The following is a 15,821-nucleotide window of genomic DNA, read 5'->3' on the forward strand; positions in this document are numbered from 1 at the left end:
TTCCTCCCTTCCATCCTTCCTCCCTCCCTCCCTCCCTTCCTTCCTTGACTCGAGGGCAACAGGAGGGTTAAAGGAAACCCTGACGTCTGCCATTTTGTCCAGTAGTTTTCACTTTGGGAGGCGACAGTTAGTCATCTTATAGGGAAACATTTAAGGATCCATTGCTGCAGAAAGATATGCAACATCAAATGTATTAAAACCTGTTAAAACAAACAAAAAAAAAAAGATACAGAACAAAGTGTGATGCTAAGAAACTACAACAAAAAAGTTGTAAAGTTTAAATAAAGTGTTGAAGTTTGTGAGGATATTATTTACATTATTTGATTTATGATTATTTGACTACTGTTTCCCATTTAAGATTTCTAAAAGAAAGCAAGAGGACATCCTTTATAAATGATGTCAGATAAATGTTAAATAAATGTCAAATGGTTTTTAAATTTGTGTTAATCATCTTCAGAGATTACAGGCATTTAAAATCAGCACAGCGTTCATTAATAACACCTGTAGTAACCATAGTAACACCTGTATCTGCATCAGGCATCAGAGCTGATTTGATAGTTTTCACCAATTACATTAAAATATTTATTTAATATTAATATATCAAATAACATGAACACAGAAATGATAGTGTAAGGTGGATATGGACACATTTGTAGATGTTGGCATCAAAGATCGACAGTCTAACAACCACACTAAATGACCCCAGATGACTTTGCATCATGTCTTAACTCGGGGCTGAGGCTCATTAAAAGAAAACATGCTGGTGCTGATGAGGAGAAAACAGATGTGACCCAGTTCTCAGCTCTCACTGTTTGATCACTGAACGTATCATCACGTTATTGATCCGTACCGCTGACTCCAAAATGTGGACAAAATATTTGCACTTTTTGTACTGCACTGCCACGATGACGCTGCTTATTTCATTGTACTTTGCTCTGCTGTGTATAATGACAATAAACTGAATTGAATCTCAGCATAATGGGAGCAGAATTTAAAGAGAAAAGGAACATTACGTGCCAAGCTTAAAGCAACTAGCTAAATAAAATTAATTTGGGTTTAAATATTCATATTGATAACCTCTGGACTGACAATTTGCATCACTTGATGATGTTAAAATACTTTATTTAATTGCAATTTTCTCTTTATAAAGAGATTCATTGCTTATAAATCAATGACTGGCTTTGACTTACTGGTCAGACATAGTGGGCAGTTTGAGGAATTCACCTTAATATCTATGTAACTCTACTGTTTCTGATGTTTTATAGATTTAATAATTAATTGATTAATTGATATCACCATTGCCAGTTGCAGCTCTATATATTTGTTTAGATGCTTTACTTTAATTCCACTACATGTGTTTATAATATGCAAAAAAAAACAAGATTATAAAATGTGAGATTTTACATTTAAGGTATACCCAACCAGTGAAATGACGAAGCAGTTACAGATCGATAAATCTCTCTTTAAATTCACCACTTTAAAAAAAAAAAAATGGATCAATAATCTATCTATCTATCGATTTCTCTATCTATCTGGTTGCATTGATGTTTTCATACTCCAGTGTTTTCATTTGACTTGTAAACATCACACACATGAAGGCCACCTGCCTACTCCCATCCTCCCTTATTACACACACACACACACACACACACACACACACACACACACACACACACACACACACACACACACACACACACACACACACACACCAGCACCACCACCAGGCCCCTGCATCACCACACATCCATCAAACACACACACACCGTCCTGACTGCGCTGCTCTGCCCGCCTCACTGCAGCTCTGGCTCGGCCTCGCGCTCCAGCCGAGCCCGCTCTCCTCCTGCAGCAGCAGCAGCGGCAGAAAGAGGAGAAAAGGGAGGAAGAAGAGGAGGAGGAGGAGGAGGAGGTGTATTCCACGTTTGCATTTCTGTTACGTGACAGGAGACAGGAGGCCACGACACGCAGGCCACATTATCTGCGATGACAGTTCATATTTTCTGGCTTAGAGATGGAGAGAAAAAAGGCGCTATAGGGGCAATGATAGGATACATATTATGAGAAGGACACAATGTCACTGTGAAAGTTAACCCCCTCTTATAAAGATGTATTGTAGTGAATCAAACACAAAGCTCATTATTGAGACTTGCACACACACACTGCGGGGATTTTTTATTATAGGGATGTGTCTAATAGCCTATAATCGAAAAAAGAGCGAAAAAAAGATAGAAAAAAAACATCTGCCAGGCTTTGATGGGGCCCAGCGTGCAGGAATCCCTCCCCCCAATACCAAAATGAGAGAGTAAACAGAGACATATATATATATATAATAATGAGAGCATATTTTTTACCCGAACATCCCACCGAGGAAGGATCCGGACGCTTTGACCTTTTTGTCGGCTTCAGCCATCAGCTGCATGGCCTCCTTCTCTTTGCCAGTGTTGTCCATGGCGAGCTGGGTCTGAGGGATGGGAGGTAAGAAAACAGGCCGATGTGTTCCGCAGTGGACGGAGAGGAAGAGGAGAGCAGAGAGGAGAGAGGAGAGATGAGAGAGACGTCTCTACTGGTGGTGGTGCTGATGCTGAGAGGCTGCAGATCCTCCTCTACGGCGAGAGAGCAGGGTCATGCACAGCTCACTGCCGCCATCTGCTGGGAGAGGAGGGGAAAAGCTAGGCCTGCAAGCTTGGACACAAATTAAAGCATAGACTCACATTTTTACTAAGCATTTAAAAACAATGAAAAACACCCTAAATGACATAATTTTAGTCCTGAAGTGGCCAAGAATATAAAAAACTTTACATATTTCAAAATTATGTATTTTTTTGTGCAGCTTGGTCAGTGTTGATGAATGTTTTTTATAGGTATAATGGACCCTACCTTTCAAATTTTGTCACATCATTCACTTGGAAATAATTATGGCTGCTGTGCTCTTGTTTAAAGATGACATTAGATCATAATAGAGTGTGATTGTGAATGGATTTTCTCTATAAATGGACGACTGAGAAGATATCTATTGATTCAAAATAGGGGGAATACTTAAGCCAGGTCAAAAATTACCCACTGCATACAGTGAATGGTCAGAATATGAACAGTATGTAAGGGTTAAAGCAATAACCAGGAGCCCAAACCATCATTGCTTGCTGTACTTAATCCTCCTGTTAATACTGACAATTACAGGATCCCCTTCAAATGTGTGTAGAGTGGAAGTGATGGGAGACATGCAAAAATGTCCAAATTAGTCAAAAAAAGTGGAAATAACTTTAGTAAAAATGTCCGTCTCTGTGTGTCTCGACATGCAGTGTTGGATCGTAACAATAAGAGAGGGACTTTAGCACTAAATAGATAGTTATTTTGGTATATTTGACTGTTTTCACTCTACAATTGAAGTCAATGAGAGTGGATGAGATCGTAAATGTGCCATAAATTCAAAACAATGAGCTAAAAGAGGCAGAAAAACCTCCTGTTTAATTTACAATTGCTGAAAGAAATGGAAATTTTTTGACACCATTGATAGAGATTTTAATTATGCAGCCCATTCATCAATGGAGAGAGTAGACAGGAGTCCAGGATGATGGACAACATACAACATACAGAATTTAGTCTACTGGTCTATAGACAAAACATTGCTTAGACCCAGGCGGGGAGTTCCGGTCCTCTGAAATGAGGCCAACGCGGAAGTAACTTAAAACTGCATTCTATCAAAAGGCCACCAGGGGGCGACCGTTTTGGTGTCAAAAGGACTTCCGTCTCTATACAAGTCAAAGGAGAATTCACCAACTTCTCACTTGATTTCTAACCTCAGTAAACGTTTTCTAAATGTGTTTATGGTCTCAATCGCTAGTTTAAAGCCTTCTTCAATGCAGTATGATGTTCATTTGGGACATTTTGGCCTCCCTGATTTTATATGTGACGATAAAGCAGGGTATGCATTAGGGCGTGGCTACGTCGTGATTGACAGGTTGATTGGTTCACAGGTTCAGGAGGGCGCCTCTTGCTCCTCCTGATGCCCATATAAGTAGAATCCCTGTTTTTATTTTACCCAGCATGCACCTGAAATTTTCAAGATGGCGCTGCCCAGATCCGAAACTATTCGCTTCCAAGCAGCAGTCCACAAACCAATGGGTGACGTCACGTATGTTACGTCCATTTTATATACAGTCTATGGTCTAAACCCAACATTTAGTGTGGCCTTGCTATGACCGCAAAGCCTAGTTTTGACCCAGTGCATATTAGTTATGGAAAATTCCCTAATGACAACCATGAGATCTTTAAAAAGTAGTTTGGTGTGTCAGAACCATCTTGAACATAACTTGAACCACAGAGGCTTTTTAACTGAAGTTACAGAAATGAAAATGCACTCTTTAAAGTAAATACCAAGAATAATAAAAACCATGCAAATAGCATCCTGACTAACAACACAATGCAAACATTTGAAGCGAGTTAGCTGAAAATTGCAGGGTCGACATAAAGGGGTGAAAATGTAGGACGTTTCTAACCCTTTTATTAACATATCATCATTACTATTAAACTAATGCATTAAACTAACGCTTTATTTGTATGCATGCAACAGGCAGAAAGTTTCTCTGTCGTCCCTCAGCTTGACAAACCTCCTCCACGCTCCTCCTCGATGACAGCTGTGCAGAACAACGCCTCTCCGTAAAAGCCCACGCGCATACAAATTCACAGCAACACTTTGTGAACATGATGATCTTGGTGTGATTGACAACAGTAATGGTCTATTATGTTTCTGATAGACTCAAACTGCCAGCTGTCTCATCACCATCATCATCATCATCATCATCATCAGTGCATCGTCCTACGACATATTGAGCTCAATGAAGACAGCTGAGATGTTAAATCTGCTGTACAATAACTTATTAAAGAGGAAAAAAAGTAAATTACAAGTGTGTTTCTGAAGCCTTGTAGAAATGATCTTATACTCCACCTTATTTTTATTTACTGTAGCTTATGGGTCAGTGACGTTGTTTGTGTCCATGTGGTTTATAGTCAAATTTAAAGGGTTAAAATGTAAAAATAAAAGTATGAATAACTTGCACACATTCTTTTTTTGTGGACCCAGCATCAAATTTCTGCTTTTAATCCATTTTGAGAGAATATATTAGAGGATTATGGCAAAAATGTCTAAGTGGTGTAACCATAAAAACTTTGTACCAAATAATTCAACTTGCTTAAAAACAGTAAATTGTCAATAAAACACCATATCAACTAGTTTGGCATGATCTTACATTATAACTTTTATATTAAATAAAGGTAATGGAATACAATTGTTCTAAATATTACATTTACTCTGGTAACCATGGAGATCAGGAAACATTTACAGTAATTATTAGTATAAATCCACTTAAATACACTGTAGGTGATAAAATATTTAATATGTATCATTCTTTTGTGGTTACTTCTTTTTCTTCCTTTTCTCCTCTTCTTACTTCTTGTTCGTGCTTTCCTTCTTTCTCTCTTTCTTTCCTTCTTTCTCTTTCTTTCCTTCTATCTTTCTTTCCTTCTTTCTCTCTTTCTTTCCTCCTTTCTCTATTTCTTTCCTTCTTTCTCTTTTCTTTTCCTTCCTCCTTTCTCTTTCTTTCCTTCTTTCTTTCTTTCCTTCTTTCTCTCTTTCTTTCCTTCTTTCTTTCTTTCTTGGAGGATAAAATATTTAATATTTATCATTCTTTTGTGGTTACTTCTTTTTCTTCCTTTTCCTCCTTTTCTCCTCTTCCTACTTCTTGTTCATTCTTTCCTTCTTTCTCTCTTTCTTTCCTTCTTTCTCTTTCTTTCCTTCTATCTTTCTTTCCTTCTTTCTTGGTGGATAAAATATTTATTATTTATCATTATTTTGTGGTTACACCATTTGACATTTTCAGGAGCATTGAGTCTTACTTTTGGTAAAAAAAAAATATATAAAAAAGATATAAAACCCACAAAAATACAAGGTTTTAACAAACCTGATGCTGATGTTAAGATATTTTTGAATTGCTCATCATACCAACCCTTATTTATCACTGACCCATAAACAGTATAATTACTAATGTGCTTTTCTTCTCTTATCAAGGTGACATATCCATCAGAAACATCCACCATGTCATCTGCACAGGAACAATAAACACACACACACTTTTTTTTTTTAGATCAAATATTTTTAATAGTTTTTTCACTTGGTCTTAAAATAGCATTCAGTAATTCATCAATCAACCGGTGGACAATAAAGCATGCTCAGTTTAATCACGTGCTCAGTGCGTTCAACAGTCCGTTTTGTTGGAGAACCTATAAGCCGCTCTGCAGAAGACATAAAACATGATCATTTTGAAGTAGTCGACGGATAGTGACGTACCTGAACATTGTGAACATTAGCGCACAGATTAAGCTGCTGAGTCTCAAATATTGCCATCAAAATGTCAGTGTAGGCTACCTTTACGAGGGTCAGGTACGGACCAGGCGGGGAGTTCCGGTTCTTTTGAAATGATGCCAACGCGGAAGTAACTTAAAACTGCATTCTAACAAAAGGCCACCAGGGGGCGACCGTTTTGGTGTCAAAAGGACTTCCGTCTCTATACAAGTCAATGGAGAATTCACCAACTTTTCACTTGATTTCTAACCTCAGTAAACGTTTTCAAAATGTGTTTATGGTCTCAATCGCTAGTTTAAAGCCTTCTTCAATGCAGTATGATGTTCATTTGGGACATTTTGGCCTCCCTGATTTTATATTTGATGATAAAGCAGGGTATGCATTAGGGCGTGGCAACGTCGTGATTGACAGGTTGATTGGTTCACAGGTTCAGGAGGGCGCCTCATGCTCCTCCTGATGCCCATATAAGTAGAATCCGTGGTTTTATTTTACCCAGCATGCACCAGAAATTTTCAAGATGGTGCTGCTCAGATCCGATACTATTGGCTTCCAAGCAGCAGTCCACAAACCAATGGGTGACGTCACGGATGTTACGTCCATTTTATATACAGTCTATGGTACGGACACGATCGTCCAATCAATCAGCAGAATTGGCTTATATCTGAATAAAAAGGTTCCCTGCAGAAAAGTTGTTGAACACAGCTTAAGCCATATTTGTGTAAATCCAAAGAGGAAAAAAACAACAACAAAAACATGGGAAAATGTTCCAACTAATACCTTTTTTTCTGGAAGATCACTGTACAAAGGATGACGAACTTCATTCATTTTACATTTTTACAAAAAAGACTTTGCACTCTGAAACTATTTAAGAATAAATTAAGTTCTTGGTCCTTAATTATCATGAAATAAACAGATCAGATGATAAATATGTTAAAACAACCTTTAAAACATCAAAAGAATAAATCATGCAAGGGGCAGCAGACTCTGAGGCCTTTAATCACATCTCACATCAATCTGTCAAACCAGGGAACTGATGGGATGTTGCTGCTACTGGTGAAGAAAAAAACACACTCTGATAGATTGGAATAAGAAATTAAAAATAGGTGAATGCATAAATATTCATCACATAACCCCAAAATCCTGAAATCTGTCTGTGTGAACCCTCTCTCCTCATTAAAACAGTATGGAAGAAGCACGTTGATCCAAACATCATTCATGTCATTCTACTAAATATTAAAGACTCAGTCGGAAACTCCTCATTGTCTCCAAAAGTGGAGAATAAATAAATAAATAAATAAAGTAAATAAATAAATAAATAATAAGATAAATGCATGTTTGAAATCCATTATTTTATGACTTACAGGAAAAGGACATTCTGTATTTGTTATGTTATTGTCAACAAGTCTTATAAAAAAAGACCAATACAAACAATGTGTGTCAATACTTTCTGATTTCCCATGTGTTACTGCTGAAGATGTAAAAGGGTCAATGAGGGTTTTTGTGTGTCCAAGTGGTTTAGTCCAATTTAAAGGGGTTAAAATGTGAAAATAAACATATGAATAACTTGCACACATTCTTTCTTTGTGGACCCAGCATCAAATTTCTGTTTTTAATCCATTTTGAGAGAATATATTAGAGGATTATGGTAGAAATGTCTAAGTGGTGTAACCATAAAAACTTTGTACCAAATAATTCAACTTGCTTAAAAACAGTAAATTCTCAATAAAACACCATATCAACTAGTTTGGCATGATCTTACATTATAACTTTATATTAAATAAAGGTAATGGAATACAATTGTTCTAAATATTACATTTAATCTGGTAACCATGGAGATCAGGAACCATTTAAAGTAATTATTAGTATAAGTCCACTTAAACACACTGTAGGTGGATAACATATTTAATATTTATCAATATTTTGTGGTTACACCATTTGACATTTTCAGGAGCATTTTGTCTTACTTTTGGTTAAAAAATGGTGCAAATGTCATTTCAAATGATATAAAATTGCTCATCTTGCCAACCCTTATTTGTCAGTGATCCAAATATTTAAAGATAGGTTGGAAATATATATTTCCCTTTTTAAAAAAAAGACTCAGTAGTTTCCTTATGTTTAGCAAAAGTAACTCAGGAGTGAATATTCCTTTTGTTGGGGACTATTTTCAGCAGTGTATTAACACACATTTGGTGCTCTAGTGAGTTCTGCATTAACCCGATTATAAGACGACCGCCTCTTTTCCAACAGCTGATTTTAGAAAGAAAAAAAAAATCAACTGTTGGGAAAGTTTCCCTGAGATACTACTATCAACCTCTGGAGCCTTTTCTCTTGTTAAAGTGAAATAAAAACCATTAAATCAGAATGTAAATCCCACATTTATGCAGCTGGTCGATCAGTCACACACTCCTGCTCTCTCCTGTCTTTTAATGAATATTTAAATGATTTTCTTTGCTAGTTAACATTGTTCAAACTTGTCTTTGTGAGTGCTTCATCATCTGAGACAGCTGCAGACTAATTCTTGGCTGCTTGACAGAATGATTCAGTCTTCGGTGTATTGCTGCAGTAAAAGATGTCAGAAGACGCTCATTTTTACTCGTCATGAAGAGAAAAACCTTCACCTTCTCGCCGATTTGTCGGTATTGTTGTGAATTTAAATGCATGAAACAAAGCATCAATTAGGAGAAGTTATTAAGGCAGTGAGCAGAATCACTGGTGGAAAGCAGCTTTTTTTCCTCTCTCATATAGTCAGACATTTATAACAGGCAAATCGCACTGAAAGCTAAATCCATCCCATCAAATCCAGGCCATCCTCTCTTTAAGGAATTAGCCATCCTGCCTTCCGGTCACAGATACTAGACTTCCAAAAACTACAACAGGTTCAGGTTTTTTATGCATCCCATGTGCAATAAGTGCTCTTAATTCTTGAATCCTCACACAGCTTCGTACTAGCTTTCTTTGCATTTAACATCCTGATTGTCTGAAGTGTGTGAATAGCACCAGCACTTTTACATAATGCCTTTTTATTGTCTTGCTGTGTTTTTCCTCCTGCGGGAAAAATAAAGATTTGAACTGATCTGAACTGAATTTATTTCCTCTGTGCCAGAAAAACACATTTTACATGAGCTGTCAGAACATCCTGCAGGTTAAACTGAACAAATTAAACACTTTTTTTTTTAGGTGTCTAACTATAAAATATTCATTGTTAAAGAAACTTGGAAACACAAGTTAGAAACAATGCAGCCTGTGTTACACTGGTACTCTCTCTCCATTTAAAGATCATATCTCTAATATCCTTTGTGAACATGTAATTGTCTCTTCCTCGAATACAAGAGGACACATTTTTAAATGTGATGTAATAAATGATAGTCTTACATTGAGGCCAATAATGAGGTTCTTCCTGCATGAGAACAGTGTAGGTGGCATTAAGTCAAGATTAACTAACAGGCGGGGAGTTCCGGTCATCTGAAATGAGGCCAACGCAGAAGTAACTTAAAACTGCATTCTATAAAAAGGCCACCAGGGGGCGACCGTTTTGGTGTCAAAAGGACTTCCGTCTCTATACAAGTCAATGGAGAATTCACCAACTTCTCACTTGATTTCTAACCTCAGTAAACGTTTTCAAAATGTGTTTATGGTCTCAATCGCTAGTTTAAAGCCTTCTTCAATGCAGTATGATGTTCATTTGGGACATTTTGGCCTCCCTGATTTTATATGTGACGATAAAGCAGGGTATGCATTAGGGCGTGGCTACGTCGTGATTGACAGGTTGATTGGTTCACAGGTTCAGGAGGGCGCCTCATGCTCCTCCTGATGCCCATATAAGTAGAATCCGTGTTTTTATTTTACCCAGCATGCACCGGAAATTTTCAAGATGGCGCTGCTCAGATCCGAAACTATTCGCTTCCAAGCAGCAGTCCACAAACCAATGGGTGACGTCATGGATGTTACGTCCATTTTATATACAGTCTATGTTAACTACATAGGAATTAACTAAGATCTTACTGAAGCAACTTATCACACTGTGCATAGGTTTGGCTCTTTGATTGTGTTTTTAATATTTTTTGGACCAGCTTTTGGAGCTAGGGGGTGGACAGATATCGCCCAGAATGTTTTCTCATAAGCCCCCAAATCTATCCTCTATCCAGTGACTTCAACCAGCTACTGACTGTATCCGAGTTAGTTTATAACAATTGTGATTAAGAGTAAAGACATTTCAGTTGAGGCAGTGTTACAGGCAGAAATGCAATTAAAAATGTAATAATTAATATAAAATAATAATAATAATATAAATGTAATATTTTTGGTTTTGCTTTTGATCTAATTCCTTATTGTTAGTTTTGCTGTTATTGATTTTGGAAAATTGTTGATAAGGACCAAAATGAATGACTACTACTGCTACTCATTTCTTGCTGTAGTCATACAATGCAGTAAAATTAAATTCTGTCATACTACCAGCTCCTAAATCTGGCCCTGTTTTGGACAACAATGAAGCTCTATGGCACAGAGGAATAAACTAAAACTACCAAACACAGCTCAAACCCTTTAAAAAACAAACCCCACTGTTTGTATTTTCTGACATCAATTCTTTATGTGTGTTTGTGATGAACTTCTGCTCCTCTGTCTTCTGCAGTGATCCTGCTATAATCCTTCAAAGCGTATTAACATAGCAAAGTTATTATTGATTATGACCATTTATGAAACTGACTGCAGAAGAAAAGATTAAATGTAGAAGTTTGAACTGCTGACAGAATAATAAGAGGTTCAAATAGCTGCTCAGAAATTAGTCGCATCTGCTGAGAATACATAAAATAAATAAAAAATGGTGTTTAGGTGCAAACTGGAGATTTTTTTTGTTGGTTTCTTTTTACAGTTGTTTAAATCACTCAATGCAAAATGGAGCATTGAGTCTGATAGATAGATAGATAGATAGATAGATAGATAGATAGATAGATAGATAGATAGATAGATAGATAGATAGATAGATAGATAGATAGATAGATAGATAGGTGGATGGATGGATGGATGGATGGGTAGGTAGGTAGGTAGGTGGGTGGATAGATAGGTAGATAGGTAGATAGGTAGATAGGTAGATGGATAGATGGATAGATAGATAGATAGATAGCTATATAGATAGATAGATAGATAGATAGATAGATAGATAGATAGATAGATAGATAGATAGATAGATAGATAGATAGATAGATAGATAGATAGATCATGCAGTACAGACAAGTTTGGGGTTCAGTTGTCTGTCAAAATAACTGGTGACAGAAATGAAGAAGACTAAATGAATCTGATTTAAATGCTGACGTCCAGCAAAGCGTGCATGCTCGAATAGAGTTAAAAAATAAATCGTTAAAGCATTCTTCCATTAAAAAGAAAAAAGTAACAGTCTTTATACTGTCTGGATGCAGTATCTCCTCCTCTGCTTCTACTGAGTCCCTCACTATCCTTTCATCAGTGTTTCTTTTTACTTCTTTGATTCACTTCCCTTCGCTTTCATTCATAGATTAATTATTTTAATTCTCTCATTTCTTTCTGCATTGTTTCCCCTCTTCATCGCCTCCCTCAGTCCTCCTCCGACAGAGTTTCGTGAGGGGTCGAGGGTCGGGACTTGCTGTGGCCTCTAACCTCCGGCTTCCTGTCCTGCAGGAAGTCTTCGATCTCTCCGGGCAAACACTGGAACTTCTCCTGAAACTCGGCTTCTATGGCTCCCTGCAGCTGGAGAATCAAAAAAAAAAGGAAAAGAAAATTGTGACTCAGGGTAGCTAAGTTTCCATCCAAATGTAGAGCAAATTTTAAAGAATAGGTTCTCGATTTTTCAAGTCAGAAAACAGCCTGAGTCCATGTGAAAAGTTAAATAGATTTTCCTGGGTGTAATCACTTCTCCTGTTAATATTGGCTATTAAAAGATCCTTTCCTGAAGTGCTCACAATGTAAGTGCAATAATGTAAGTGTAACTGCAATTTGACTCATGAACGGTGCTAAGTGAGGCTGAGGGGTTCGTGCAATGGTGTTTTGATCTTTTTATCTTTCCACTAGGATATGTGCAATATGGGAGATGTGCAATCTGTGGGTGGTGCAATACATCATATGTGGCGTCAAGTGTGCAATATGTGGATGTTCTATGTGTTGTTTTTGTTTGTTGTGTGGGAGGTAATTTATTTATATATCAGCTTGAGTCCAAGACAAATTTCCCTGAGGGGACAATAAAGTATATCATATTGTATTGTATCGTATCTTAATCCTAATATGAGTCTTCAGCAGAACTGGTTGTTCACATCAATTCACCAAGCCAGTGTTTCCTTGTTGAGCTGCAGTGAACGTACAGTAACAAAAAGAAGGAATTTTGTCCTAAAAAGGCTGCAACTCTGACAGATATCTACTTGATTTGACTCATTTTTGATGGCTTTAAACTCATATAAAATTCAGATGAACTATTTAATATCTTTTTGCACAAAACAAGTATTTTGTTCCTCATCATTTATATTGAATTGTATTTGAAAGTAATATTTTAATGTTCAGTATGATTACAGCAAGAAAACTCTGATTCATTGTTTACATGGACTTTTTTAAAGAGTTTTAAGAAATTGTGAACCTGTTCTCTAACTTTAATTTCCAGAAATACATTTGAATTAATCCGCTAATGTTATGCAAATAAGGTCGTTGAGATCAGAAGAGTTAAAGGTTCTAATTTTTCAGTCGGGTGCAGGCGGGGAGTTCCGGTCCTCTGAAATGATGCCAACGTGGAAGTAACTTAAAACTGCATTCTATCAAAAGGCCACCAGGGGGCGACCGTTTTGGTGTCAAAAGGACTTCCGTCTCTATACAAGTCAATGGAGAATTCACCAACTTCTCACTTGATTTATAACCTCAGTAAACGTTTTCAAAATGTGTTTATGGTCTCAATCGCTAGTTTAAAGCCTTCTTCAATGCAGTATGATGTTCATTTGGGACATTTTGGCCTCCCTGATTTTATATGTGACGATAAAGCAGGGTATGCATTAGGGCGTGGCTACGTCGTGATTGACAGGTTGATTGGTTCACAGGTTCAGGAAGGCGCCTCATGCTCCTCCTGATGCCCATATAAGTAGAATCCATGTTTTTATTTTTCCCAGCATGCACCGGAAATTTTCAAGATGGCGCTGCCCTGATCCAATACTATCGGCTTCCGAGCAGCAGTCCACAAACCAAACCATTTTATATACAGTCTATGGTCGGGTGCCATTAAACCACAGCTGAAGTGAGGAAGAGGGCGCAACCAGATCATGTCATTAAAACAGCGCCAGTCAAACTCAAATTGTCAAAAACTGGAAATTTTAAGGTTTTATATTATGCATAAATTTGAGGAAGGTCACACAGATCTGCTGCTACTTTTCATCTCTTCAGTGCAAGATTAAGATAAGATGAGATGAGATAAGATAAGATAAGATAAGATTGCAGATTGCTTCCCATTCGTTGCCTTGTGAAAGTTTCTTCAGCTCTTAACCACCACACGATACTGCAGCTAATAAGTTTTGATTACGTAAACACAGAATCAGTGAGACGCATCCATTATGAATCATCTCCAAGTCAAAAACAGCACAGGAATCTGACTTCTTTAGTTCCTCCTGCTGAGACAGATGGGTTGTACTTTTGTCGTACATGCAACCAGCTGTTGTCAGCCATTCCTGCCAACAGTTGAGCAGCTCCAACATGGCTGCCAGAGGGCTCGTTACATCACTAAAACGCCCCACGTTGACGTCAGCAGCCGATCTTGAACTGTGTGTGGGTGCGAAACCAAAAACAGCAGCAGCTTGGCGCCTCGTGTATTAGAACATTTCTTTCTGTGTCAAGCGTGAAGAATGCAGAGTAGTAGGTGGTGCATTTCTCTTTGAAGATGTAAGACAAGTAAAAAATATTGATTTCATAATAAACAGAAACAGAAGCAATGACGTGTTTAAATTATGCTTTTTTTTTACCTTTGGTTTCTGGTCTTGAATCTCCTGCAGGAGCTGATTGTGCTGCTCCACCAGCTGATCGTGGCGCTTTGTCTGTGTCTCCTCAAGCTGGAGACAGACAGACAGACAGAGAGAGAGAGAGAGTCTGATGAAGCGTTTCATGATTGCAGAGAGTCAGAGAGAGAGAGAGAGAGACGGTGTCGCATCCATAAAAATGTCATCGTCCCCTCTGCATTATTCAATCTATAGAAAAGCTGATCAAGAAGTCCTTAGCTGCTTTAACCCAGATTCCTAATCCTCTGCTCACCCGTTTTATGTTCTGGACGACTTCATTGACGTAGGACTTATTGATCTCAATCTTCTCCCTGGAGACACACAACACAGATGCATTAAGCTCTGTTTGGTTAGTGCTAAATCAGTGCATGAAGTAAATGAAAGATCTACGATGAGGTCTCAGAAGATAGATGTTGGTGCATCTGTGTGTTTATGTATCGTACTCCTCAGCCAGATGTTTCTCTTTGGTCTTCGCCTGGTTGATCTTCTCTGTTCTCCTTCGATCCATCTGTCTCTTCAGCTCTTTTTTCTCTCTGAAGCAGCAGGAGGAAAAGCATCAGAACGAATGATCAAAAAAACTTGCAATTTGGCATAAAACTTGGATCTGCAGCAAGTAGAGGTCTTAAAGCATAACAGTGTTACTGAAAAAGGGGCAAAGTTACACTGAAATGTCCTACAAGCAGTGTTGGGAACTAGTTACATATAACGTGACGTCATTTAATTGCAAAATAAATGTAATCCGTTACAGTTACTTATGAAAAAGTTGATAATTACAAAGGAGGTTACATCTGAGTTCAGACCTTTAAGATTTTACTCAGGAGGGTTTTTCCTCATTTTTTTATAGATAGATAGAGATAAATGTTGCTTTATAAGAAATGATCTCCCTTATAAATCATGTCAGTATCCATGAAAAACTGCTGGACTTAGATTTTGGTGCTTAATGGGAACATTTACCCTAACAGCTGATCTTAGATCTTAGGGAGGAAGGAAGGAAGGAAGGAAGGAAGGAAGGAAGGAAGGAAGGAAGGACAGATGGAAGGAACATTTACTTTAACAGCTGAAAACATTGGTTAGAAAATTAGAAAAGTCATCAAATGTAATAAGTTACATTACTTTGATGAAGTCATTGAAATAGTTACATTACTCATTACATTTTAAATAGAGTAACTAGTAATCTGTAACCTATTATATTTCTAAAGTAACCTTCACAACTCTGCCTACATGTTGAACAAATTTAAAATGTATCCACCTCTTGTAATAAAGCCATAACTTTAAAAATGTAATAAGAAATTTAGAGTGAATGTCAATTGTGTAAATGGATTTTGACATGAAACTGACATTGCTAAAAAAATCATATTATTGAGGTTCAAAAAATGCTAAATGTCCCTTTTTACTTATACTCACTTCTAATCTAAAGCCATTATACAATATAAATGTTCAACTTTCTATCATAAAGATGTCATGGCTTT

General features: G+C 37.3%; 2 protein-coding genes across 5 annotated transcripts in view; both read right to left on the minus strand.

The window, feature by feature from the left end:
* napba (N-ethylmaleimide-sensitive factor attachment protein, beta a) overlaps window positions 1-2,449 on the minus strand; it is a 14,760-nt gene extending 12,311 nt beyond the window's left edge. For 3 of the 4 annotated variants that reach the window (XM_062430488.1, XM_062430485.1, XM_062430486.1), the window contains exon 1: window positions 2,352-2,449. In XM_062430488.1, the coding sequence (XP_062286472.1) occupies window positions 2,352-2,449 (98 nt within the window). Of the gene's footprint in view, window positions 1-2,091; window positions 2,095-2,351 lie in introns of all 4 variants that reach the window. The other variant, XM_062430487.1, reaches the window with a different exon arrangement.
* Window positions 2,450-11,821: 9,372 nt separating this feature from the next.
* The window catches only part of LOC133991868 (1-phosphatidylinositol 4,5-bisphosphate phosphodiesterase beta-1-like), a 37,342-nt gene continuing 33,342 nt past the window's right edge, over window positions 11,822-15,821 (minus strand). The window contains exons 29-32 of the mRNA XM_062430459.1: window positions 14,796-14,885; window positions 14,606-14,663; window positions 14,320-14,406; window positions 11,822-12,079 (exon numbers count right to left, since the gene is read on the minus strand). Of these exons, the coding sequence (XP_062286443.1) occupies window positions 11,927-12,079; window positions 14,320-14,406; window positions 14,606-14,663; window positions 14,796-14,885 (388 nt within the window). The 3' untranslated portion in view covers window positions 11,822-11,926. The remainder of the gene's footprint in view (window positions 12,080-14,319; window positions 14,407-14,605; window positions 14,664-14,795; window positions 14,886-15,821) is intronic.

The sequence above is a fragment of the Scomber scombrus genome, chromosome 12, assembly GCF_963691925.1.
Source record: "Scomber scombrus chromosome 12, fScoSco1.1, whole genome shotgun sequence".
Classification (NCBI taxonomy): domain Eukaryota; kingdom Metazoa; phylum Chordata; class Actinopteri; order Scombriformes; family Scombridae; genus Scomber; species Scomber scombrus.